Source organism: Lacerta agilis, chromosome 13 (assembly GCF_009819535.1).
Source record: "Lacerta agilis isolate rLacAgi1 chromosome 13, rLacAgi1.pri, whole genome shotgun sequence".
NCBI classification, from domain to species: Eukaryota; Metazoa; Chordata; class Lepidosauria; order Squamata; family Lacertidae; genus Lacerta; species Lacerta agilis.
In genome coordinates, this window is record NC_046324.1 from 5885090 (window position 1) to 5912735 (window position 27646).

The 27646-nt window shown below is 48.0% G+C and overlaps 1 protein-coding gene across 3 annotated transcripts; it reads left to right on the forward strand.

Annotated features, from left to right (window-relative positions):
* The first annotated feature begins 3778 nt into the window (after nt 1–3778).
* On the forward strand, nt 3779–26182 carry RAB27A (RAB27A, member RAS oncogene family). 3 transcript variants are annotated; one of them, XM_033167494.1, is made up of 7 exons: nt 7245–7263; nt 10427–10483; nt 14757–14930; nt 18838–18923; nt 20309–20412; nt 21536–21659; nt 23790–26182. In XM_033167494.1, the coding sequence occupies exons 3-7, from the start codon at nt 14778–14780 to the stop codon at nt 23986–23988; spliced, it is 666 nt and encodes a 221-aa protein (XP_033023385.1). In that variant the 5' UTR covers nt 7245–7263; nt 10427–10483; nt 14757–14777; the 3' UTR covers nt 23989–26182. The 3 variants fall into 3 exon arrangements, with proteins under 3 accessions (XP_033023387.1, XP_033023385.1, XP_033023386.1); XM_033167496.1 differs by lacking the exons at nt 7245–7263; nt 10427–10483 and adding an exon at nt 3779–4187; XM_033167495.1 differs by lacking the exons at nt 7245–7263; nt 10427–10483 and adding an exon at nt 11143–11403.
* Nucleotides 26183–27646: the final 1464 nt, after the last annotated feature.

The following is a 27646-nucleotide window of genomic DNA, read 5'->3' on the forward strand; positions in this document are numbered from 1 at the left end:
AGTTGCTGGGAACTGCAGGTGGAAGAGTGCTGCTGTTGTGCTCAGATCTTGCTTTTCAGCTTCAGATTTGGGGCATCTGGACGAGGTGGGCCCCTCTGGCCTGACCCTGATGCAGCCAGACTCTTTGGCTTCCCCTCCGGGCTGAAGTGAGCCGAACTCACAGTTTTGCATCTCTGGGTGAACTTTGAAATCCTTGAGAGTGGCCGGCCGCCAGAGGGCACCAAAGCCGCAGGAGTTGTGGCAGCTGCTGCCTGGTTGATACAGTGGAAACAGAGCTGCTCTTGTAGAGCCTGTTGTAGCAAAACAAATCGAGGATCCTTAAGGGTGAGCAAATGATGGGCCTTCACCCAAGGAAGGCTTCACTCATCCTGCAGGCACTGCCTTGTGGGGAGGGAAGCTTCAGCCTCTAAGTGGTGCCTCCCCTTGAAACTGGTTTCAAATGACCCCCAAATCTGTAGGGGGCTACCAGTTGTTTTTGTGGGCATCACCACCTCTCCAAGGGGGCAAGCCTGGGCAGACTTCCCTGCCAGCCCCTGTGAGCTCACTGGGACTGACTGCCTAGTAGGTAGACGGGAGCAAGTTAGCCAGGGGAAGATGTAGACCCTACAGAGCCCCAAATCTCCATCCAGCTGTGCTGGCAGAATGGAGACGTGAAGGCCCAAGGGGGAAATGGCGGGGCACTGTGCCATTTGCTTTAATGAACCGACCTCCACTGGTCATGTTTTTCATATTTAATCATTTTTATTTTCTTAATTGCTGTGTCTTTTTAAACATGCTGCCTTGGGACTTGAGGAAGAGGTGGCATGGAAATGCTTTGAACAAACCAACACATTTTCAGTTTGAAAGCATCCCAGAGTGCTAATCTCCAAAGGGTGAGCTGTGTTGGTTTACTGCAGAACAAAGTGTGATGAGGCTTGTGGCTGGCTTCAGCCCATGGAAGTTTATTATGCCATAAAGTTATTAAGTCTTTGAATTGTCACAGGATTCTTGGCTGTTTTGAGAGCATCAACCAAGTTCCTCGTCTATTTCCTTCAGCAAAATCTATACTCTTTCAGGGCATGTTCCAACAAAAGTTGAACACATTTAAAGCTGCAGTCCTATACCTTGGAGCTCAGTAGGATTTATTTTGGAGTAGAGATGTATCAGGCTGCATTGATTGCAAAAGGCAAAGTGAAGCATATGCCTGCCTCTCTCCTGTTGGGAGTCCATGTGGCACAAAAACAATGCCCTCCCCAGTGGGACCCACTTTTGATGCCTTCTTGCTAGGACATTGATGGTTGCAAGAGGCTGTCCTTTTAGACAACAACAAGGCACCTTCAGCTCTTGTGTTTGAGGTTCAAGTCTTGCAACTCATCCATGCTGTTCCACACGTTACACAGAGAAATCCACTGCTTTGCTACCATGTTCAAAAGGAATCTGAGTCCAGTAAATGTATGAGATACCCATTTGTTTCAATCCCTGGTCACGTGGGCATCTGCTTTGCCGCTGTGACAAAAGAGAGTTCGGCCGTTGTGCAACATCTTGCCCGATGAAGAGTTCTGGAGAAGTCAAAAGCCTGCTTCAGTTTTGTGACATGATTGATCCCAATAAAGACACGATCCACGGGTGGTTTTGGGAGTTTGTTTATGGGACTGGCTTTGATTCCCCCCTCCTCATGTTGTTGGGTAGCATTTAAAGGACCCACATATTTGATCTGATATGAACTGTATATATCTGTCTCATGGAGACTTTTCTTCCCCCACAAAAGAAAGAACAAATAGACCTTCTGTCTGCAGACACACATAATTAAGGGGATAGAAGTAGAAAGGAGAGGCAGGCAAATTGCTGGGGGGGGGGGGCTCTGCGCTCCCAGTCTCAGGGAAGGAAGGACATTCTGGTGGTGCTACCTTCAAGTCAGTGCTCCGATTATGGGTGGAGAAGTAGGGGGTCTTTAATTAAACCCACAAGCCCCATCCAACTTAGCTTCTCCCAGTTTTAGCCTGCCAATATTTGGGTTTCCTGTCCCATCTTCTGCAGTGCTGCTCTTTTAATAGGCATGTCTTATAAGGGTGTCTCTTGTAGATCCCTCTCTGGTCCCTCCATGCGGACCTTGAGTCCACTGCTCTGGTAAAAGCCATTCCTCCTCCTCTCCCTCCTTGCACATCAATTTTCCAGGTGGTTGCTGGGTGCCGTCACAGGACTGGTTGCCATAAGACCCAAAGGGGGTGGATGCTTAGGGTAGGGCAGGGCTACTGCTGCAGATTAATTTCTGTCACTTGGGCCTCTCTTGATGCTTCCTGCTCAAGGTGGTTGACTCATGGGAGCGCCGCCCCCCTCGCCTGATGCAAGCTTGCTTGAGATGAGCAGGAGGGTCCAGAGGTGCCTAGCTCCCATTTCCTTGCACTGTACTGTGCCCAGGCTGTCAACCTGGCTTGTCTCTGTGGTCGAAGTGGCAACAATATGTATGTTTCCTGCTGCCCAACAGATGTTTGGACTAGGCCTCCCCATCAGCTTCTGCCAGAGTGGCCAAAACATCTAGAGGGCAAATCTAGAGAACGTTGGTTATTAAAAAGCTTCCAAGAAGCCAGACAAGACTTAATAACATTTCACCCTTTGGGGGAGTTGATAAATTTGCAGTCAAATTCTAGGTCCCAGGCCTTCACCAACCTGGTGCCCTCCTGTCCTTAGGCCATCAGGGCTGATGGGAGTTGTAGTGCTAAACACCCAGAGGGCATGAGGTTTGCAAAGGCTGAAGGATTCGTTTGTGTACTTGAAAAATGCAAATACTGGAAGTTGGATTGTTTAGTGATTTCCTTCCTGGGACTATTTTGCTTTCTCTCTCTCTCTCTCTTTAATGGGAAATGTAATTTCTTTGCTTATGACTGACTCATCATGGGCTGATGAAACTAATCAACCTTCAAATTCCTCTTGGGTGTTAAAAGGCAGGTGTGGCTCACTTCTCTACCAGTGGAGAACCACCCCCTTTCGCTAATGCTTGGATGAAAAATTTAAACCTTAACGGTGACAGCTGCCTTCTATAAACGGTTAGCATTTCACAATACATTATTGCACCCTTCTGTACACATCACTGAGGTCTAAAGAAGCATAGTTAAAAGGTGTTAAGGGAAGGCTGGACCTTGTGCATGCACACACAAGTTGTTTTCTCTCCCATGTTATCCTTCTCTGCTTCCAAGCTGTCCCAAAAAGCATGGAGGGTGGAAGTGGGATGAGGGAAAACCTGTGGTCCTTCAGATATACCAGTAGTTGATCTCCAGCCCCAGTCCTCATCATCATCCCTGACCACTGGGCATGCCAGCTCCTGGAGCTGATGGAATCTGTTGTCCAGTAACCCCTGGAAAGCCCCAGAGGTTCTCTATCCCCACACTCTTCCTTACACTGAACCTGCTGTGTGGTGGCGAATTAACAAGGGTTTTCATCCTTGCTGGAACAGCCTGTGGGATGGGCTTTAATGGGCAGGAGAGGATATATTAATTGCAAGAGCAACTGCGTTGCATGCTGAAGGCCCCAAATTCAATCCCTGGAAGCATCTCCTGTGGTTGCTTGGTTTGTTTCTGAAAGCAGCATTGCAGGGGAAAGCCTCTCTGTGGTCTGAGCCCCTGATGGACTGCGCCATGGCAGGCTAGATGGGGCCTGTGGTCAGATGCCGCAGGGACGACCCTCTGGTCTGCCTCGGTGGAGAACAGCCTCCCTAGTCTGGCTCCGTTTCCACCCTTTTCCAGTGGACCAGCTGCAAGAGCAGCTCAGGCCCGCCCCCTCCAGCCTGTGCTGCTGACAAACCTCTAAGCCCCAGGGCTGGCCACGGATGTTGTGGCACATTCCTGCTTCTCGGGGCAGAAGAAGGGCTTGTTTGCAAGCTCCTGCGCCTGGGAAGGGAGGCAACACCACGATATCACTTGATCAGCCAGCGAGGCCACATGACAAACAGCTGAGAGTCATTAGGGTGGGCTGGCAGGCAGGCTGGGCTGAGGGAGGGGGGGCTACTTTGGGTGCAGCCAGACTAGGGGAGAAAAGGGGGCCTTCTGAAAACCGGCTCCTTGTTGCTCTGACCTCCTCACTTGCCAGCTGGCTGCTTTCCATGGCTCTGGTACTGGACCACAGACCCAAATTCCATCTTTGCTTGGGGACCTGTCGGTAGGACCTGCTGGGAAGGTGTGGGCAGCCGAGCATCTCCTGCCGATTTCAATCAGGTAAGGAAAGGATTTCTTCATTCCTCTGCTCTCCTTTCTTCTTCTTCAGCGGTTTAAGCTCACGTTAATCTGTGTGCAAACTACCTCACTAAAATTACACACCTTCACTGAACCCAAACTTAGCTGAATTATACCAGGGAATTAGGGTGAACTGCAGTTACGATGCCAATCTGCCAAAGGGGGGGATTTCAGATGGTTTCCGTGAAATCCCCCTTTGAGCTTAGGGGTGAATGTGTTTAGGGTGGCAGCCCCAAGCCCTTGGGGGATGGTAGGGTGGGCTCTGTGGTTCTTTGGAGTCTGACCCAGGGCTCTGCTTATCACATAATGTGTCTAAATGCTGGAGGCTGGAGGCTTTCTTGCTGAGCTGACCCTGGGAAAGTGGGTTTCCTTTAATTTTCAGAAAGCACATTTTAATCTCTAAGCTGTGCTGCCCTAGCTTGTTCTATATAAACGGGGCATGTTTAGGCCAAAGGAAGAAGTGTGAAAAAGAGAAGAGGTGCAAATGTATTCAGGTAGCTTTCAAACTCTGAAAGGGATTTCTGAAAATGAGAAGGAGGAAGGTGTCTTTATGCACGGCCAGGGCATTGTGAGTTTAGCTAAGCAGGTGTTTTGCACTACAACTCCCATCGGTCGCAGCCAGCACAGCCTTTTCTTCCATTTGCTCCTCAGCTGCATCCATCTCCAAAAGCTCGTGCCAAAACACAGCAGATGGGTCAGGAAAAGCTGCCCTAGGACATTTTGCTGCCTTAGGAAATACTGCAAATCCTGCCCATACACTTTGGGCCAGGGCCGGCCCACCCTTGAGGCAAGGTGAGGCAACTGCCTCAGGTGGCAAGATTCACCGGGGCAGCAGACCCTGATGTCAATCTTCTCCCCTCAGCCCTTGTTCCTGATGTAGATTTTCCTTCTTCACTGGTGGGTTGGGGAGCTCCATGATGGGGTTTGCCTCAGGTCCCAAAATGTCTTCCGCTGCATCCATGTCTGCATGCCACCTGAGGTGCCCTGGGGAGTGAAAGGAAGAGTGCAGCAGCGGCAGGAGGGCAGCGGTGGGCATGCTGGGGTGGGCCTGAGGCGGCCGCCTTCCCCCACCTCATGGGCAGGGTGGCTGGCCCAGCGGCCAGGGCGTGTCACTCTTCCACATGGGTAGGAACTGTCGTGCAGGGGCTATTGTGCTGCTCCCCTCACTTTCTGTGGGGCCTGGACAGGAAGGCTCCCCACCGGATTGCGTCCTTTGCCTTTCAAGATGGGCCACGGAGAGCCTTGTTACTGGGTGGCTGGCCAGCGCAGACTCAGAAGACATAATGCTCTTAATGAAGGGAAAGAGAAAAAGGCCACTTTGTTACACGCATTCAGCTCCCACCAACATGAAAAGAAATAATTCTTTGCTCGGGGATCATATGATGCAGCCTGGAAGTTGGCGGTTTGTCAGTTGTGCGCTGGGCCAGACGCAGGTCTTCAGCCTTGCTGCAACTGCAAGCTGGGCAACTGCAGCACAGTTGTCTGGCAAGGTTCCTCTTCCTTCAGCTCCTCTGAACTTCACGAAAGCGAAGGGGATGTGGAGAAAGAGCTTGCAGAATTTATTTTTGTTCAAGCCGTCCGAAAGCGCTGAGGACCTGTCAACCACTTGCACTTTGGGGCTGATTATGGTGAATTAAATCAACCACATTTAGCAGACAGAATAAACTATAAGGAACTCAAGCATTTCCCAGATCATTTCAGTCTGTTTGGCTGGCTGCCAATGTGAGGTGCAACCTGGAATCGGGGTGAAGCTGCTTTGGAAGGAGAAGGTCCCCAGCTTTGATCCCAGTCCAAAGGATCAGTCATAGGAGAGGCTTCTCTCTGCCTCAAGCTGATGTTTGTTTGTTTGTTTGTTTGTTGTTAATACCCCACCCATCCGGCTGGGTTTCCCCAGCCACTCTGAGCAGCTCTCAACAGGAGCAGGCAGGAGTCTGAAGGGTGGGCCGAGGAGGCAAGGGGGTAGGAGGATGATCCAAGGGTAAGTGCCAGTGATTCGTGGGGTTCGGTGCCACCCATGAAGCAGGGGGAAGAGGGGCAGTCGGAGGGAAGAGGAGGTGGAGGAAGAGTTGCAGGAAGGTGAAGAGGTGGGAAAGATTCCTGGGGAGAATTGGGGAGAATCTCCTCCATCCCCTGGTATCTACAAGGACAAGGAGGAGCTAAAAGCGACAGGAGCTGCTGGAGATGCTTTTGTGTGGTACATCAGAAGAGGGGAGTTAAATGTTCTGATGGAGGCCTGGTTGCGCTGTTGCACAAACTGTTTAGGGACTCAGCTATACAGCTGCTATAGCATTTTTTCAAAACGATTTTCAAAAAAGCATTTTCACAACGTTTTTAACGTATGTAGATTCCACCTTGGTTGGAGGACAACTCTGAAGATGGAGATGCCTATCTAGCTATTTAGCAAGAGTACTACATGCATTTCTTGCACCTTAGGAGCTGACGTAATTGAGTGCTTTGCAATAAAAAAACTGGACTTCCAATCACATGTCCTCATTGGGGGCTGGGTGTGCTCAGGAGAGAAGCCCCGGGGAACCCCTGCCTGTTTAAGTAGACAAATCTGGGCTAGACAGATCTTTAAGTCCAGCTTGCTTTGTGGCATTTCCTTGTTGGTATTTTCAGCGCACTTTAGGCATTGAGGTCAGCTTAAGCCTAAGAAGTGGACTGTGCCTATGAGGCTAAAAGATGCCCTATAAACTTGCCTTACAGTCAAAGTTTATGCCAAGTCTAAGAGAGGACCAAAGCCCTGGGGGAAAGTCATTAAACCCCTTAAGAGTGCAAACCCCCCTGGTTTTTGTTCACTCTGGTGAAATTTGTAGTGATTATATACCACATTCCCTTTGGGCACAAAAATGTTCCTTAAAGCCTTGCATGAAATGTCCGCCCAGGCAGTGAACAAGCGCTACCCATTTCCTTGCTTCAGAGATTTCTGTATCATTAACTGCTAAACAAGTCATTTTCAAACATCCAAACAGGGAACGCACTTAGAAGGTCACCTGGGCATTGAAGAAAAGGCGCAGGTGGGCGCTTCAGCGATAAAAGAGCCATCCTTTGTTGCCAGGTAAGTTGTGTCCAAAAATCAAAGGCGAGGGAAACAACAAGGACTGAGATAAAAAGCAAGAATCCTAGCGAGACTAAACAAATGCGACTTGAAGGCCGGGCAAGGGCTGAATCCCTCCAGCTGGCTATGACTGACAGCTGCTTTAAAGGGAAACTCCCTACTAAATCACCACCACGGGATCCAGGGCCAAGAGCTCTTTGGGCTACTGCCGTTTCTGCTCTGGTGACGCCTGGAGTGAAGCTGAAAAACGCCTAATTGCCTGTGATCAAACTGATTTGCCCAGAAGGAAAAACCACGCTGTTTGTTTTAGTGGAGAGGCCGATAAGCACTCAGCGATGTCACTTCCTACACCGTCCAGTCGGAGCCTAGTGTTTCCCTGCTGCTTTTTGCAGGAAACAAGCGAAAAAGCAGAAAGAGCGTGGACTAGCTAGCTGCAGCTCCAGATTAACTCTGTGCTGTTCAGAGTGAGTTAGAGGAGTTCCAGCTCTGGCCACGTGCGTCGCTTCCCAGGCTCTTCTTTTCTCCAACGGGATCCGCTGCTGGGCGAGGTGAGGAGGAAGAAAAGAGCACATCCCCAGGTCTGCCACAGGATGTCCGGCTTGCATCTCTATCATGCATCTCTAACATGGTATTCTAGCCATAGCAACACAGACCCAGCCCAGTCCTTTGCTGCCTGGGTTTTCTTGTTACTGCAAGAGGCCCCAACCCTTCTTGTTATTCTTCTCGGTCTCCCTTTCCCCACAGAGGAAATCCTGGTAGGGTTCATTTCCTCCAGACTTGACAGGAGTCGGGGAGAGTCTCTCTGCTTTAAGGCCAAAGTGGAAGCAGAGAAGAAGCCTGGAGAGTCCGGGGTGGGCAGAGAAGGCAGCTTGGCCTGCTCATAATTGTCTTAGCACACTTGGGACAGTTGTCCAGCTCCTGGCCTTAGCCTTCCTTGTGGAGTTTTATTTTTATTTTTAATGGGGGGTGGGTGTACAAGGAATGGGAGATGAGATCCGATTTCTTCCTTGTCACCAGATGGGCCTTCCACATTTATAGAAAAGGGCTTGGAAGCAGATACAGTCGTACCTTGGAAGTCAAATGGAATCCATTCCAGAAGTCCGTTTGACCTCCAAAACGTTCAGAAACCAAATTGCAGCTTCTGATTGGCTGCAGGAAGTTCCTGCAGCCAACCGGAAGCCCTGTTGGAGGTTTGCAAACCGGAACAATCACTTCTGGGTTTGTGGCGTTCGGGAGCCAAAACGTCCGAGTTCCAGGGTGTTTGGGATCCAAGGTACGACTGTATTACCTAGGGCTTGCTGATCAGAAGGTTGATGGAGCCCACCTAGCAATTCGAAAGCACATCAAAAGTGCAAGTAGATAAATAGGTACCGCTCCAGCGGGAAGGTAAATGGCGTTTCCGTGTGCTGCTCTGGTTCGCCAGAAGCGGCTTTGTCATGCTGGCCACATGACCCAGAAACTGTACGCCGGCTCCCTCAGCCAGTAACGCGAGATGAGTGCCGCAACCCCAGAGTCGGACACGACTGGACCTAATGGTCAGGGGTCCCTTTACCTTTACCTATATTAGCTTTGTGCTGTTGCTAGGGTTGCCAGACCTCCAGGTCTGACCTGAACTCTTCAGGTTTCAAGTATATATAGTCCTCAGGAGCTGGCTGCAAATTAAAGCATAGACACTTGGAGGGAGGTGTGTGTGGCAGGTCCACCTTCCTCCACTCCCCTCTCCCAATTTATCTCCACCTTCAGGGCCCACCTTGTGACATCACCAGGGGCTGCCCCTAGGTCTCAGGTTTGGGTCCTGAAATCTTAGGGCAGACGGGACGTCCCTGATTTAGAGAAGCCGTCCTAGTTTCTGATTTGATCCCGGAATGTCCTGCTTTTCCTTAGGACGTCACTATTTTCACTGGAGAAAGATTGGAGGGTATGGCATTATCTGCCCCCCAAGCCAACAGAAGGCAGCCCTGTATAGGAAAGTGTTTTTTATGTTTAATGCTTAATTATGTTTTTATATATGTTGGAAGCTGCCTAGAGTGGCTGGGGCAACCCATTGAGATGTGTTGGGTACAAATAGCAAAATTATCATTATGGAACGGGACGTGCCTATTTTCATCGGATAAAGGTTGGAGGGTATGTCCGGGTCTCAGTTGCTCCTGGCCTGGCAGCCATAGTTGTTGCCCGGAACGCATTATTTAAGCACGGTCAAAATGGCAGTTGTTGTGGCCAAATGGCAGGAGAGTGAAGCCAGGACACATGTCACAGTCCAGTTGTCTACAACTCCCTTGAACCCCAGCCAGTTGCAGTCCAAAGCAGCAGGTCAGCAAAGGCTGTCCTAGGTGATCAAGTTGCCTTCCTGCAGCTTTCATGTCTTCCCTGCTGACCCCATCAGGACCACATGACTCTGAGTGTGGCCCATTGCAAACCGTTTTCACCAGTGGCGTTAAGGAGAGTCTTATGAAGAAATCTTTCATGTGCATGCTTTTTGGGTATGTGGGTTTTGGTTTTTTGGCATGTTTTGAGTTCGCTTTAATTAGTTATGTTCCGTTTTCTACCATCACCACCCCACATGTTGCCTCCAAGGTTCTTCTCAGGAAAATGTGGACTTCCTAGCTTCCCTTTTCTCACCCAGTTGTCTAAGGCAGAAGCTGCAAGCGTTCTCTCCAGCATCCTTTTTCCTTCTGCAATGAGGAAGGGGGTTGTTTTGTAAAAGCAGGTGATGGCTCTGCCTTCAGTTAACTATTTTCACACACAGAGGCATGGTCACCTCTCTTCCGGCTTTATATTTACAAGATCCTATTTTCGGCCACTTGATTGCACCAACAGAAAAGTGCAAATCCAGAAAAAGAGTAAACCCCACAGGAATGTAGGAAAGGGCACGGGAGTCTGCCATATAACAGATCACACTATTGACCGATCTAGGTCTCCATGTTGGCTCTGCTGACTGCACTGCTAAAGTATGGAAGCACCTGGGTTGTACTGAGTTTTTTGTACCTTTTTTTTTAAAGTCCTACCATTTAAATGCATTGCCTACTTCTTGCCTCTCAGACTCTTGGAGGCAGATGTAAACAAGAGCCCAGACTTTGGTAGGAGGGAGCAAATAATCCCTGCTGCCACCATGGCCAAGACGCACTGCGATTTCCCTTTCTCTCTCTCTCTCTCTCATTTGCAGAAGCCGCCTCCTGGCAGCTACAACAGACGGGTCTCCGAAGGACACGCTCCGGAAAGGGTACGATTGCCAGGTTGCTTATGGCTGTTATGAATCAAACATGACAGACGGTGCACAGGCAGTAAGCCTCTTCCACGGAGTCAGGGGCCTTCTTATCAGCTGGCCTTCGGAAGCAACAGTGGGGAATACGATATTTTGAGCACAAGGAAGCAAAAAGTTATGGCTAAGTGCCTGGTGTGCAAGGAGTCAGATGAGCTGATTTCTAGTGCGTCAGAGCCATCCTCTTCCGTGTTTGGAAGTGCCGTAGGTTTGCCAGTCTTCGCTTGGCATTTAAACAAATAAATGAAACCCAGATCACGAAAAGTCAGGTAAAAACACACGAGGGCAAAATGACAATTAATATTCTAGTGAATATTACGGTAGTCAACAGAAGGTGAGAAATGCATCCCGACCCATCAACGCCCCCTGGTGTGTGTACACAAACAGGAGCTGTCCTGTTGCGAACAGCTGGAGCCAGGTGGGCAAAGCTGTGAAAGGGACAGCAGTGGGGAAACAGTTTCACCTGGATGTAAGGCAGAAATGTAAACACTCCTTTCCTGCTTGACACCTGGCGATTGCTCCCTTGCCTTCCCACCTGTATGCTGCAACCTTGTACCGTTTTTGTGTGTGTGAGGGATGATGAGTCTGGAAGGGGTAGCGATCTGAGCCCCCCCCCCAGGAGATAAAGGGCAGCTGTGTGCCTCTGTGCCCAGGTGAGGAAGGGGCTGCCCAGCCCAGCCCTGTCTCCAGCCCGCCTGAGGCACACCTGCCCCACCTGTCAAGAGAGCAAACAGGTGACACGTAAGCTGCTGGCCGGGCTGTGTGCGAAGCAGGTGGGGCCCCACCGCTGCTGCTCCTCTGCTAGCTGGGCTGGGGAGAATGTGCCTCGGGCGAGAGCACGCTACTGCTGCTGCTGTGGTGTTGCTGTCCACAGGGGAGAGGTGAGTGGCCTTTCCTTTCTGGGGCGATGGCTGGGTGCAATCCAGGGGAGCAGCAGTCGGTGGGGGTGGGGACATGGCTTGAGGCAGGTTGGTGCTGAAAGTGATCATTTACCTGGTCAGTTGTTAGTCAATGCCTGGGTGGGAGGAAGGAGGCAGGGAGGGGGCTCTGAGCTGCTGCTGGGGATTCAAGCTCACTTTGAAATGGTGGCTTTCCTAACCCTGACACCTGCTTTCCAGCTGTGCTGTTTTTCAGTGCAGGAACTTCCGTTTGTATTATTTGGATGTAAGAATGAGCTGCAGAGGTCTGGCCTTTCCCCTCAAAGCCAGCAGATCTCCTTCATCAAGCAACACAGCTCTACCCTGAAAGACCTGGGGTGCCCTTGGGCAGGCTAGGAACTTGGAGTCAACCCCCCCCCCCAATCATGCATCCCTTTTAAAACGAGGCTGCCTGAACTCAAGCTGCCTGCCCCAACCCATCCAGTGCTCTCCAGATGTTTTGGATGATAGTTGCCGCAGCTGCAGGATCTGGCGTCCCAAATATCTGAAAGTTAAAACAAAATAAATGAAAAAATTCCTTCCAGTAGCACCTTAGAGACCAACTCTAACCAACTTACAGTAGTTGGTCTCTAAGGTGCTACTGGAATGAATTTTTTATTTTATTTTGTTTTGACTATGGCAGACCAACACGGCTACCTACGTGTATCTGAAAGTTAGGAAAGGCCTGCCTAAAGCCAGGGATTACCATATTTAATGGGGTCTAATGCGCCACTGAATCTAATGTGCATCTCAATTTTCAGAACCTTGAAACCAAAAAAAGTAATTGCTGACGAATGTAAATGTGTGTCGAACCTAACGCTCACCTTAATTTTTGCAATGTAATTTGGCCAAAAAAGCTGAGCATTAGATTCGAGTAAATACCATATGTGCAACCAACTTAATACTGGTGCAAATTGTGTACAGGTGCAGAAGCAGAGGGGTTAATTCTAGCCGCCTTTAGCGAAATGCTCAGGTCAGGGAGAAGCAGCAGGCAGAGCAGAGTGCTGCTGACTATGGCTGGGACCGTTTGCCTTGTAGCCCCCCAAAAGCCATGTTTTGTCTCTTTCTGGAACCCCATGTTTGGCCATCAGTGGAAATCTGCTTTATGTGGCCGTTGCACACAGAGCTGGTCCATTCTCAGGGCAGAACTTATTGTGCACTGCTGCAAACCCTCCATAATGGGAGGCTGGCTTGGCATGCAATGAGTCCAATAGCAGCCTCTTCTCCAGCACAGCTCCGGTATGCACCATGCAGGCCTTGCAAATGGCCGCTGTGTGCTCAGGTGGTCCTGTGGGTCTTCCTTTAGTCTTATGTGATGCTGCTCCGAGGATTCTGCCTGGCCAAACCACATTGTTCTTTCCCCACCTTGAAGTGGAGGCTCTTCCAGGTCTTCTTGTGTCATCTGCACCTTGTTTGTGTCCTCCTGAAGGTATAGATTGCTATACTAATAGGCATTCGGTGGAGTGTGTGACGACATTTGCGAAAATGCTGTATATGGTCGTCATGCTGACTAACCCGCCTGCTGAAATCCTGCCTCGGTTTTGCTGCTGTTCTTGTGGAAGGGCTCCTGGGCTGTTCAGCTTTAACCTAAATAGACTAAGGGTGGAGACCGCTTCTTAAATATTTGTGCAGGGAGGAGGAGGAGGATGAAGCTTAACCCTGCCGGACAACAATAGCCTTGCTGCCTCTCTTATCTGTGCCAGCCTTCCTTGGGAGAGATTTTCAGCTGGTTTCCTCTCAGGGATTGTCATGCCCAGGCATCAATGAGGTGTTGTCATTTCTTTTTTCCTAAATAGCATATCTAGCCCTCAGCCTGTCTTAACAGTCCCACTTTCCACACGTAGAACAGCTTGTTCAACAGTATAGACTATTTTTGTATTTTCTCAACTGCCTTGAGCGCCGTATTCTGAAGACAGGAAGGACAGGTAGGAATTTAAAAAATAAATCATGAAAACCCATGCAGGTTGGAAGTACAGGTCAGCAAAATTTAGCTCTGTTACCATCAGCTGAAAACGTAGAAGAAGCACATTGGCATCACTTCCCCTGACTTTAAAGTTCCTTCTTCTCAAACAAGGCTGAAGTACAGTCAATAAGCCTAGGCCTGGCAGCCTCATCTGTGGTATAGTGTGACGGAGAAAGGGAGAGAGAAAGTGGGCCATATTCTGGATGTACTGGCTCCCTAATCCCCCTTTCTATGCAGAAGTCCATTAAATGGTGAACGCCAGTTGCTACTGCTTAATAACGTTTATCAAGTGACTTCTTCAGACAACCCGTTTATTGAGCGTTCGCCCTGACTTGCCCTGCACAAAACACACGTGGAGGTTAGACTATGTCCCGTCTTTATTGAGCGTTTATTCTGATTTGTTTGTGGGGAGGTTATATGACAAGGGGTGTTTGTCCCAATTTGCTGTGTCTTCCCACTGATCCTTTGTTCACCCCACGCTTTGCAGTGTGTTTGCTGCTCACTTTCCTAACACCCCAGAGCCAGGGTTTTATTTAATTAAAACAAAAAGTTTGTTGTGCTAGGATGACGGAGTGCTTTAATCCATTTTTATTCCAAGAAAACTAAATTCCCAGCACGCACTTGAATTCCTCCTGCAAAATACTGACAGTCTGGAGGCGAGCAAGGGTGATATCAAGCTTAATTACACCTTTTGTACCAAGAGTATGCAAAGCTTGTTCTCATGCCAACACTTCATCTGGGGTTTTTCTGTTTTTAAACCAAATGTTACCTGGTGTGTGTGTGTGTATGTGTGTGTGTGTGTGTGTGTGTGTATGTGTTGGGGGTTAGGGGCTGGAGGTGGTTGACACTCAGGCCAGCTGCACCAGACACCTCCTGTCATGTGTACTTGAGTCCTGTGAGGGAGTAATTCTTCCATGCCTATTCAGAAAACTTTATGACTGAAGGAGGAATCTGAATCGGAGTCTGGATTTTGGCTTCTGCAGCCATGATGTTTTCCTTATATGTATTTGGGGTGGGATGGACAAATGGACACCTGTCTCATGTATGAAGACTTTCCTGGTTTCTGTGCATGTATGTAAATCTATTGCAAGTTACATCTTCCCAACATGTTCTGCAAGGAATCTTGTGTGCACAGTCTTCTTCACACTGTTCTTGTATGCACTGTTCTTTTCAGGGGAAATGTCCCGTGTGCTTAGATTGGGCTCCATGGAGGAGGTGCTGTGAGCTCTGCAAGGTTGATAGCTGGGATTTCAGAGAATGTAATATATAGTTATTGGAAAACGAACGGAAATGAAAGCTGCTCCCTTCCTCTTCCTCTTCCTCTTCCTCCCCTCCCCTCTGTCTCACCCCAAAGGCTGTCCTCAGAGTTCTCACGATGTCTGATGGGGACTACGATTACCTAATCAAATTCTTAGCCCTGGGCGATTCTGGCGTGGGGAAGACCAGCTTCCTTTATCAGTACACAGATGGCAAATTCAATTCCAAATTCATAACAACTGTTGGCATCGACTTCCGGGAAAAGAGGGTGGTAAGTTCCCACCATTTTCTACACCTCCATTTTAGGGGGGGGGGAGACTCACTTTCAGCTACCTATCAGAAAACTGTGATCAGAACTCAGACCTGACCCAGTTTCCCCTGAACTTGGCAGGGCGTGTGGATTGCTGGTCCATCTTGGACATAAACAGGTGAGAAGCAGAGATGAGGCCTGCAGGTCCGCACTTTGGAAATGGCTCATATTTATGGTGCAGTCACCCATTAGCTCACCCCAACTTGCTTTTTATTTTTCACACCAAGACCAAAACACCAACATGGCTTGCAGATATAAAGAACAATTTTACTTGATTAAAATTGTGTGTCATAGCGCAGTGCAAACACGCAAAGTTTCCTGCAGATAGTTCTCCACATTTGCTGTGTACTTGCTGTGCCTGTGAAGATCTTATATTCTTGATGTATCATGTTAAGTATATAGTATTGTGAACTGAAGAAGCTGCTGTGAAACCTGCTTATCCGGAGTACAGGTCTTCTGATCTACTGTACTGCTTTCGCCGAGGGACGGTGAGGAGGTGTTTGTCTTCGTCTGCTACTCATGCATGACCCCTGCCTCTACACATGGCTCTGTGAAGAATCCTTCTCTGTGACCGTTCCCATTTACATGACTTTGCGCTTCTAATAGAGAACTATCTGCAGGAAAATTTGCGTGTTTGCACTGCGCTGTGACGTTATTATTATATACATTATTGGCAGAGTTGTGCCATTAGGTCACTGTTTGTCTATAAGTATCTCCAGGCTTTGACATGCACGTTGCACTTTAGTGTGTTTAATCAAGTAAAATTGTTCTTTATATTTGCAAGCCGTGTTGGTGTTTTGGTGTATCATAATCGGTTTAATACCTGATACTTTCTTTGTATACATTTTATTTTTCACAGCCACTTGCAAAATGTGACAGCCTTGATTTTGCCTTTAGTGACCTTTTTAGCAGTTTGGCCAAATGGGCCTGGGTGCCATTTCCGAAGAGCACCCTCTCCACAGGCCTCTTCTACAACCACCTCCTTCTGTCCTCACAGGCCTGGTGGGTGTTGCACACAGCATGGTCTAGTGAACCAAAGCAAGTTTCCCTTTTAGTTTCAAGCAATGAGAACAATCTGGGGAAGGGGCAATTTCCACCCCCATTTCTGAGACCGGACTCCAGTCCAGTCCACATAGGTTTCCTGCTGCCACCACCATCCCCCCTCCCTCCAGCTTCTACCCATCCACCTGTGCAGTTCTATTGGTTATAGAAGCAGCAGTCTCTGGGAAAGGGCCTGGGAAAGGGCCTGGGGCTTTTGTTTGCAAGGAAGATGGTGGATTTGGTCAGCTGATTCTGTAGCAGAACAACCCATGAGATTCCCTGTAACTCCCACAAGAAGTGGTGGCCACCTGTCATGGATGATCTAGTTGAGAGTCCTGCATTGCAGGGGGTTGGACCAGATGACCCTCAGGGTACCTTGTAGCTCGGTAATTCTATGGTTCGGTGTTTTAACCACATCGCTTGATGCAAACAACCTGGCCCTAATAACTTCAAAGTCCTCTGTAAATTCAAAGTCACCTGTTCCTGCCCAGCCATGGGCCTCAAAGGGCTTATCCACTCTTCCTCTTGTCCTGCTACTCCCCCCCACCCCTGGAAAACTGCTCTTTAGCTCTCAGTCGGAGCAAACGGCAATTCAGGTTTTCTCCAGATTTGCTCTAATTTAGAGAGAGAGTCTGTTTTCCCTGGGAAAGGAGCAGGAGAAGGGGAAAACTGCTCGGACGCTTGCTTTCTAGGCATGGGATGAGCGCAAGTCTGGATGAGCCCAAAGTCAGCTGGGCCCTCCTGCTGTTCTGACTTTCTGATGGTCTCAGCCCCACCTGGGAGCAATGAGATTGCATCATCCTACTAAGCTGGGCAGCACAAACTGCATTAAAATAAAAGAGAGCTGCTGGGAATGGAAAAATTAGGCATGCAGAAATGTGTTTGTCTTTCTTGAAGCCTTGTCTGCTGTCATCATTAGAACAGGCTTCCTGGAAGTCCCTTTTCCAGGTTGTTTTTGCTGCTGCCCCTAACAGAAGCAGAAGCAGCTATTTCCTTTCCATGTACCTCTTCCTTCTGCTGCCTCTGCCTGCCTGGTCTTCCATATATTAATATCCCGTCCCTTCCTATAATGAGATCAAGTTGACACTGTCCGGGAGCCTCCCTTTCCTACCCGCTGGTAGCAATCAATGCCAGCCTGCCAGGAGAAAAGGTGCTGCTAAATTGCCAGTGTCTTCCTTATCTGATTGTACTTTTTGCAGTTACACTTAAATCTAAGCAATCAAAATCAGGTTCCACACGTTTTGGATTTATTTACTACCCAGACACCATTTGCAGTCACCAATGATGGCTCCATTTGTGTGCCTGAGAACGTGGGGCAGCACGTGTGTGTTTGTGTGTGTGTGTGTGTGGAGTGGGGTATCTCTAATGCCTACCGCTTAAATGTTTTGTGATTAAGCAACCTATGAATCTTTCTAAATACAGAAATATTGCACAGGGCATTGGAGCAGGAGGAAGAAGCTGTGTCAGGTCCCCTAGCTGCCCTCCTCTTGGGAAATGGGACTAAAGGGGGTCTCTCTGCTTTCACTTGGCTTTGGGGCAGGGCCTTGCCTGTTCCAAAGCCCAGTGTGATTGGAGGAGCTCCTCCTCTGCTCTCCTTCCCAGGGTTTGGGGCATGGATGGGGTGGGTTCTCAAATCGCAGCGAGCAGAAACTCTTTACAGATGGCAAGTGGATTTTCAGAGGCCCGAGTAACAACATTTCCTAATGAAAACTTCCAGCCGTTTCTGAACGATCGTCATTCAGAAATATGCACTGGAAATTATTTTCAATTGTGAGTTCTTCCAAAGGCTTCTGCTGCTCCACACTAGGATTGAAATCCTCTGAAAACATCCTGGAAACTGCGGGGCAGAGATAAAGAAATGTGACCAAAAGTTTTTCTTATATGCGACCACAGGGGCGAGGCTTTTGCTAGCGCAGGTCTGGAAACAAAAAACAGTACCAACTGTGCAGCAATGGCAACAGAAAATTACAGAACACATGGAAATCGCAAAAATTACAATGAGAGTCAGACAGCAGGGGGAAGAAACATTTAGAAATGAATGGGGAAAATTTACGGATTACTTGGACAAGGTGTGTAAGACGTAAAGGATGACATATAACACTTGGCGTGTAGTTACTATATACAAGAAAATATTTAAGAAATAAGGAAAGATATTTAATATGGAAACAAGAGTGTAAGAACAAATCGAAATCCGATAAGGAAAAATTTCAATTGGAGTAAGAAGAGTTGGTGTGTAAAACATAGATATATGATTTAGAGAAGACATAGGAAGGAAGAAGGGAAGGAAATGAAATTTGAATATCTAAAAGATAAGAGTGGTATATATCTTTGGGAATTTAAGTTTTTGTATTACTGTACTTGTCTCTATAAGTTCTGTGTTAAATTTATGTTAAAATCCAGGGAAAAACCAATAAAAATTATTTACAAAAAAAGAAAAGAAAAGAAAACATCCTGGAAACTGGCCAAGCCCTCTAGGAGGCCAACTAGGCTTATTTGGGTTGCGCAGCTTGAGTTTTGGACCCTGCAGAAACCCTCACAGCAGCAGCAGCAGCAGCAGCAGCTCCTGGGGAACAATATTAAAATATTGTATTCATTGTATTTCCTCTCCCTAAAATAAATCCAATTACTAACAGCAGATAAAGCAGACCATAGGTGCAATTAGTGCAGGAGCAGAGCCACGAAAGCCAGTTCGATACCTGACTCTAAGCCCACAGCCCAGGCTTCCCGAAGACTGAAGGTGTGGGGGCCTCTTTGTGTGTGTGGGGGGGGAGACCCCCAGAGACGCTAGTTGGAGGCACTCGTCCTATGTCATGCCTTTTTTAAACAGGTGTACCGATCAAATGGGCCGGATGGCATTAGTGGTCGAGGACAGAGAATACACCTCCAGCTGTGGGACACAGCTGGGCAAGAAAGGTAAGGGATGCAAACTCCGAGACCAGAGGGAGGAGAAGGTGCAAGAAGTTTGGAAGAAATTTAAGGAATATTTGAAACGACGCGAAAAGTTAGATATCTGAAGTTGAAATCAGTGGACATTATAGGTGATAGCATTAAAATGTTAGTTTAAAATAGTACATAAGAAGAAAGAATTGTGATTATTTTCATTTTTTTGTATTTCTGTTAAGAATAAGGTGATAGATATAAGATGATAGATAAGGATTAAGATTAGTTGTAAAAGTAGAGTTAAAGTAGTTATAAAGTTACTACAGTATATCTGAAATGAACGCAGAAGAGAGGACATGAGGAAGTCCCCCAAGTAAGATTATAAATAAGATTAAGATAATTAAATAGGTGTTTTGTTGTTTTAGGTGTGTCTTATGTATGGTATAAGTCTTTTTTGTTTTGTATTTTGTAGTCTGTATTGTCTATGTAGTTTTTCCTTTTCTTTTTCTGTATTTTCTTTAAATACCAATAAATTTCTTTAAAAAAAAGAAAGGTAAGGGATACAAAGAAGAAATATGTAATGTAAGAACTTCAGAAGATCCTTTCTAGTTGAGCATCCTTTTCTTGCAGTGGCCAATAGCTCTCTCTGGCTTGGGGTCTCTCTCCCCCCCCCCTGCATCAACTGGGATGGCTGTAGCCTCTGTCCCTGCAGATGCGATGTGCCACCCCTGAGCACAAGTAGCTGCTGGCCACCTCCATTCATTTTCCTAATCTCATTCATTTTCCTAATCTCCTTTTTAAAGTCATCCATCTTTGCAGCCCTGGCTGCATCCTATGTGTATGTTTCATTGCTGACATTTTTATTGTTGCTTTGAGATGTTCCTTAGGAAGTGAATCTTAAATGAAACGAAATAAATAAATAAACAAATAAAACAAATAAACTTGGAGGAGCAAATTCCAGAATTTAATCATGAGCTGCTTCCTTTTGCCTGCCTGCATCTCCCCATCAGTCAACAGAAACAAATGATTCTGAGGTCTAATATTATGAAGGGGGAGGAAGAAAAACATCTGCCTTTCCTCCTTTCGCCACATCATCCATTGTTTTATACACCTCTAAACCCGCCCCCCCCCGGTCAATAAGTTGTCCTTTATCCTAACTTGACCTCTGCGCTAGCTTTTCTTCTGTTGTTGACAATTGGCCAAAAGGCCTTTGCTAAGAGGTTTCTTGAGACACTAAAGCCCCTCCCCAGGAGTCCCTCTGTTCCTTTCAGATTACTTGACTTGGACCATAGTAATTATATCAAGAATTCTGGCTCCTTTGAAGTCAGTGGTAAAATGCTTCAGACTAGTAACTTCCCTTATTGCAGGTCCTTGTTTATTCTTGGCTGAAAGAATATCTTTGCTTTCCGTCCTTGTAGGTTTCGTAGCTTGACGACTGCCTTCTTCCGAGATGCAATGGGCTTCCTTCTTCTCTTTGATTTGACCAACGAGCAAAGTTTCCTCAACATCAGAAACTGGATGAGTAAGAGGCTGTCTTCCCGCACTCCCCACTGGGCAGTTGCCTTTCCCCAGTATGACCCCTGTGGGTGTGGGGCTGTAGAGAGAGACAGGCCCGTAATTCACCCTGGCACCCCAAGTCAGCATTGAACAAGTCTGGATACATTATTTTGTGCCGTTAACAAAACATGGGCCTGTAGGGATTTCTTCTTCGACAGCCCTATAGGAAGCCGTGAGCCACTGAGGCACAAGCGGGCATGGGTCAAGGAGGAAAAATAATGCCTCCCCGGTTGGTAGTGTCTGTGCCCAACCCTGATCACCTTCCCCACAGTTGTCCCCTTGGCGTGCAAGGTTGAATCCAAAGCAGCCATCTTTAGGTTTTCTGTGGGGGTGTATTTTCAAACAGTGTTCTTAACGAGAACTGTCCGTGAAGGTGGCAAAAGATGAAAAGTCCTGGCAAACAAAGCCTTTTATTTACGGTAAATCTTGGAGGCGGATGCTGTCTTGGTTGGGGACATGCCACAGCTGTCCTCCGTGGCATTGGGTTTCTGTGGTGGGCAGGGCAGGTTCTTTTGTAAGAGGAATGTCATGCCCCAGCCTCAGATTTCTGTCTGGGGTCCGTCTGTCCCCACCTGCACAAGAACCTCCAGAGGCATTTTTCTGACTTTCTCGGCTGAACTCAGTGAAGGCTGAACAGCTTTCACTCGTCCACCCTGGCGAGGGGTGAAGAGGCCTTCGCCCTAACTGCATCTGCCTGTGTAACCTTGCTGCCTCCAGGATGCCCTCTGAATCGCTTCCTTTTCCATTGTTGGGTCCTGTGGGTGCAGCAGCAGCACCCAATGCATTTGTTTTGGGTCCTGGAGAGGAGGGTGTCCACTGCATCCACACACTCATGCCCCCCTCTACTAGCACCAAGCCTGGTCCAGGTTCACAAGGGTGACAGGCTGAATTCTTGCATGGGAGCAACAGGACACCTCCGGGTGCCCATGGAGGGCACTGGGTGTGTGACAGTCACAGGTAGGGAGAATTCACTGTAATGTAAGAATGGAGGGATCTGTGCAGGAAGGCCATAGAGTGCTCTGCTTTCGCCACTTCTCTGGCTGTTGCAGCAAGTGAGCCTGGCATTTCCCTTTTCCTGTTACTGTTAGGCCAGTTGCAAACCCACGCCTATTGTGAAAACCCTGATGTGGTCCTGTGCGGAAACAAAAGCGACCTGGAAGAGCAGCGGGTGGTGAAAGAAGAGGACGCAAAGGAACTTGCAGAGAAGCACGGGCAAGTCACATCCTCCCCGTTATTCTTGCGGTTTGGGCAGAGCGGTGGCTGCCTCCTGGAGAGGCATCTCTGTGGTCTGGCTGGAGGGAGCTTCTCTAAGGAGCTGCTGAGCAGAAAAAACTGGTGACCTGGTACTCCTCAGGCAGATGGAAATAATCCTTCAGAGCCCAGGATCCTTCCTCAGTCCCTTTCCCCCCACCCTCCACTGCCTCCCCCCCCCCCTGCGCATCTGCACAGGTATTTCTGTATCTTTGTGTGTGCACCTTTTTTTAAGAAAAAAAAAACTCCCAGGAAGTGCGCAAGAGCAAACTTTACCCACCTTAGTTTTCATGTTTCATTTGGGGAAATGGAAGCTTGTTGGGGGCGGTGGTGTCATGTATGTGGGGGACAAGATCTTTTTCCATCTGTTGTTGTTTTAATGATTTAATATGGAGGTCTTGTGCAGGAGTGGTATTTACCTGACTGAGGCTTGCACAAGAGTTATAAAGAAGCTTTCATTATATTATATTATATTATATTATATTATATTATATTATATTATATTATATTATATTATATTATATTATATTATATTATATTATATTATATTATATTATATTATATTATATTATATTATATTATATTATATTATATTATGGCAGCCCTTGATGCTCCAGAAAAGGTGAATGTTGGTGGGGGAACCCTCGAAAACATTAGGAGAAAACTCTTCCTGGTGCCAATGAGTCCCACCTCATTGACTGGGGACAGTGGCGTAGGAAGGGCGAGGTGTAGAGGGCAGTGCGCCCCAGGTTCCAGGGGAGGGGGGGTGACACTCGGTGGCCCCTCCCCAAAACGAGCCCCGCTGCCTAGCACCCGTCAGTACTGCTTTACAGACGGCTGGGGCAGCCCCACAACCCACTGCTTGCTCAGCGGCTCGCCCGCTCGCAGCAGCGCCGGCCCAGATGGACTGGGCATGCGCGGCATTTCTGCACATGCGTATTCTGTCCGACGTCGTGACGTCATGACGCCCCCGTCCCCGGGGAGGTGCCTCCGCACTGCCGCCCCGGGCAGCCCAAAGGCTTCCTCCGCCGCTGACTGGGGATTCATTGCAGGCAAAAGGATGGTTTCATGAGGAAGACCCTCCCCTCCACCTCCAGTGTTCATCCTGAACACCAGTTACTGGGGGATGACAGCAGTGGGAGGCCGGGGTGAAAGAAAGCCAGTGTGGTGTAGTGGTTAAGAGTGGTAGTTTTGTAATCTGGGGAACCGGGTTTGTGTCTCCACTCTTCCACATGCAGCTGCTGGGTGACCTTGGGCTAGTCACACTTCTTTGAAGTCTCTCAGCCCCACTCACCTCACAGAGTGTTTGTTGTGGGGGAGGAAGGGAAAGGAGAATGTTAGCCGCTTTGAGACACCTTTGGGTAGTGATAAAGCGGGATATCAAATCCAAACTCTTCTTCTTCTTCTTGGGGCACTGAGCAGAACTGGGAGCAAGCTGGCTCCTCCTTCCCGTAGAGGGGTGGGTCTGGGTGGGGCCCCAGTGGACTCTGCCAGTCTTGTTGGCAATCGTGCAGGGAATGCGGTGCCAGAAGGTCCTGCTCTCCACTCCCAAGTGAGGACGTGAACCCAAAGGTCAGACTCTGGCCTGCATGAATGGACTGTTTGGTATAGAAATTACAGCCAAGTGAAAAAGTAGCAAGGAAGTGGCCTGCAAAAACAGCCACCTCTTGAGCACCACCAGCAGGAGAATATTAGGACCTGTTTCTGCCCAGTTCTCGTGCAGAAGACGGTCGTCTTCCTGCCCTTTGAAAAGCCCTGTTTATTCAGCAGCATTTGTCCTGATTTACTTGCTCAAAGCTTACATGGAGGTTAGATTATTGCACATTTATTCTGATTCTTTTTTTAAAGTGGATTTGTTGTGCTAGGGCAACAGGGAGCTCTAATTCACTTTAAAGCTGGGCAAAGCTAAAGTTCCGGTATCCTTCCGGCGAAAGAGTGACTGTCCAGAGGCAGCCCTTGTGAGTGCTTCCGATAAAAATTGTGTTCTGAGAAGCCAAGCAGGCCTTAAACCTCCTTTCCTTCCTGAGATCCGCCATTATCTCAGAATGCCACAGCTCCGCAGAATAACCCTTTCTGATGCCTTCCTTCCAGGATCCCTTATTTTGAAACGAGCGCTGCCAATGGGGCCAACGTGAGCAAGGCCATTGAGACGCTTCTGGACCTCATCATGAAGCGAATGGAACGGTGTGTGGACAAGTCCTGGATCCCAGAAGGGGTAGTGCAGCCTAATGGGCACAGCTCCACAGAGCAGCTCAGTGAGGAAAAAGAGAAAAGCAAGTGTAGCTGCTGATCACTAGAGACGCGACTGCAACATTTTAAATTAAGCTATGATGATATTATGGCTCAAGCTTAATATGAATAATTTTTGGACCACCTCTATACATAGACGTAGATGTGTGACGATCATCTCTGCTAAGCACCAGTTTACTATCAAACAACACCGACTTGTGCTTTTCAGCTGTTTCCCTTAATTAGTTACTAGCTAGACTGGGCTACGTTTTCAGGATTTAGACTGGCTGCTCAACAGCAAGTGTTATGTCCTCTAAGGCCCCAAATTCCCTTGTTGCAACAACAGAAATGGGCAGGTGGGCTGAATTGGCCAGAGGATGCAAGTAATTTGTTCTTCGTTACTGGAAATGTTCTGCAGTTTAATGTGTTAAAATAGATAAATAAATCCTTAGTTATCAATAATAGGGAACTGGCATCCCATCTCCACCTCCGGATGTTGCTAGACCAACAGTTCTCATCATCCCTGACTCTGCTGTTGAGGCTGATGGGAGCTGCAGTCCAACAACATTTGAAAGACAACTGCTCCCCTATCTGTGGTTTTTAGAGACCTCAAGCTGGCCCTTGCAAACAGGACCAAACACTGCCACCTTTCAGAGTTAGTATTGCTGGAATCCAGGTGTGCTATCCTGCCCAAGTAGGGGGAGCAAGAGTATGTTGCATGTATACGGATGCAGAAGTGTCATATGTAAACTTTCTTGTTTTGACAGGAATAGAGGGCAAGATAATGCTTTGTGCTAAATTTCTTTGTTTGGAAAAAGTCTCCTTCACAATCGGACCGAGAATATTATTACTGACTGTTCTGGCGAGACCTTACCCTGTTAAGCAACAACTCTTGGCTTACCGGTATACACCTGCCGTCTCTGTTTTCTTTGCTTTGGTAGAATCCAGACTCATTTGCTGTGATTCTGCAGCTTGCCTGCTTTCGCTGGTGTGTGTGTAATCAAATGGTCTAGATCAGTTTATTTATTCTCAGGCAGAATCAGTATTTTGAACAGGGCTTAGAGCCTCCTGGGAGCACCTCCTGCATGTGCTTGAAGGGGGATGAGAAGAACACCAGAAGAGGGGAGGGGGCTTTGCTGTTTGCTTGTGCAAAGTGGGGGTGCAGAGTTACTAACTTTGTCTTACCATGCCATGCCACTGAACAATCTTTTCTGAGCACCTACATTTTCCCAACACCTTTAAAAAAATCTTGCTCAAGTCTTAACAAAGTCTTATTCAGTTTCTGCACACTTCAGTCCCTCCTCTATCCCACTGCTGGACTTGAAGCTAGCAGCCCATAGCCATGTTGGGTGTGTGTGTCAAATGGTCCAAACACATACAAGCAAAGCTTTCCACAGCATCTTCCATGATGCACCAGCCTTCCCCACCCGCCAAACTGCCTAACTGGTTGGTTGTAAGACCTGAGCATTAAATGTGACTTGATGTTCGGCACTGAGGCCCAGATGCTTTGAGATGATAAAATAAGAAACCCTTACCTGTTTGTGCAACATGCTCTGCTGGGCTGTCACCCCGATGTAGACAAAATAGCACCCAAAAATCTATTTATGTGAACACCCTGGATATTCTGTTCATCACGTGCTGCAGGTCAAAACCTGCCCTGCCAAATACAGTTTTAATAAGGAAAGTTCTTAATTTGAATGTATTAAAAGGATAGTAGCAGTTGGGTAAACTGTGAACATGCTTATATCCACAACTGCATTCCAGGGGATTAAGGGGATCTGTTAGTGTTCTGAGAAATTTGTTGTGCTGTTTTAAAACCCACCAAATGCTCAGCCTCAAGATGGGACATCCAAGTGTGTGTTGGGGGTATGAAAATATTGGATCAAATGTCTGCCAATGCCTGAGACGCACAACTGACTGGAGGCTTTTTGCTCATTATAAGTGCCTTTGAAAGGACCCAGGACTAGCAAAAGAGCCAGTAATTTTTTGAACGAAGGAGAAATACAATTTCACTTTGTGGAAGAATGTCCTGGAACTCTGCCACCTGTACACTAAGGCTAAAATCACGCCAGCTGAAACGTCGGGGATGCATTTTTCTGAAACCAGAGGTGTGTTTTAGATTTGATACAAAAGGCTGAAACAGCCATATTTTTTGACCCGCATGCTGTATTTATCGAACTGTATAAATGGAAAATTTATAACTGCCATGTACTGCCATGAAGAGGTATCTCTATTAAAAATGAATTATAGCAGTGGCCTGCATCTTTGACTTATTTGTAGCTGAGATCAGGAATTTGTGCTGATAGGGAAATTTACCCGCCACCACCTTCCCCCACCGCTATGCCTCCCCGGTAGCGAGTGCGGGACTCGTGAACTCACTAAAAGCCCGACGATGAGCGGGCATTCTTTCCCCCTTTTTATGTCCATCTCCCTACACTTCACATGTCGCACAAGCACCACATAAAACCCTCGTGATGAAGGGTTCCCCAAAATCCCAATTTGCGTTCCGAAAAAGCCTCTGGAAAAGCGCTTCTGTCAAACAGCGCTCCGCTGGTCTCCATTTTCTCAATGAACGGGAAACCCACCAATCAGGAGCATGCATCCAGCTCAGCCTGCAAAATGGAACGTTCAGGTCAGCTACTATGATTCAATCATCACCTTCACGCTTGACTGAACACTAAGTGGGTTTTGACAGGCTCCCTGCTGGGAGAACAATGGAATCGAAACCAAAATGTAACCAGTTGAGGAAACTATTAATTATAACTTGCAACAATGTATCAAATGGACAATTTAGACGCTGGGTGGCCCAATTTTGACAGCTCGAAGTATTTATTATTGTAAAAATCCACAACTCCTGAACGCAGTGTCCGATTTGCTTGGTTCGGGTGTCTATTTGCTCCTTGTAAAATAACCTTTTTAACCCCTCGGTCCCCGCCATCCTCCGATCATCAGAAGTATATTATTTCAATACTGCATAATTTTTGGACTCTCCACTTAGTGGCTTTCATAATCCCCTAAGCAGCGAGTCACGTCCGCAGGAGGAGATGCCCCCTCCCGATAATCCAGTCAAGCACCCATCCATCAGCTACCATGGCAGCAGACATCCTCCTAGGAGCTTTCTATTGTCCTGACGCAGAAGAAACCTTCAATGTGTATTGCACCCACCCTGGATCCATTCACCGGTTCCTGCCATCCTTCCTGATATGCAAAACTTGTTTTTCCCCTATGTAAATTTTACTGTAACCTCCTCTCTCCCCTCCCATCTCTGACGTTTCTGTGATGTATTTCGCTATGTATTCTGGGCTATCGCGGGAACTTTTAAAAGTCCAGGACACCCTTTGTTCGGGGTTCGGATCCTCCTGAACCTTGTTGCGCAATAAACTCCTTTGCTTTTGCTCCAATCTCCGGCTGGTCTCCATTGCCTCCGCAGCGAACCACGGGCTTCCTCCGTAGGACCGGGAGCTGAGCCTTCTCGACCCGGTAATTTCCGTAACAGTCTTGGTGCCGAAACCCGGGATCTGCGTTCTCCCGTGGTGGCCGGGGACCCCATCGAGTCTTCAGCCGGCATCGGGACCCTCTTCTCCCGTGGAGACCCCATCGGACCTCCGGCCATCCTCCGGGCGGTAATTGCAGGTCCCAAGGGGAGCCAACCGGGGAGCAAAGGCAAAGCTCAGCCGGCTTCGTCTTCAACGATCCAGCGGATCGCAGTGGAAGACGCG

What these genes read in the sequence shown, in the direction of transcription:
- RAB27A (XM_033167496.1), top strand. Translation starts at nt 14,778, where the DNA reads ATGTCTGATGGGGACTACGATTACCTAATCAAATTCTTAGCCCTGGGC. An exon ending in GACACAGCTGGGCAAGAAAG is followed by an intron (nt 18,924 to 20,308) that starts GTAAGGGATGCA and finishes CCGTCCTTGTAG; the next exon opens with GTTTCGTAGCTTGACGACTG. An exon ending in GAACTTGCAGAGAAGCACGG is followed by an intron (nt 21,660 to 23,789) that starts GCAAGTCACATC and finishes CCTTCCTTCCAG; the next exon opens with GATCCCTTATTTTGAAACGA.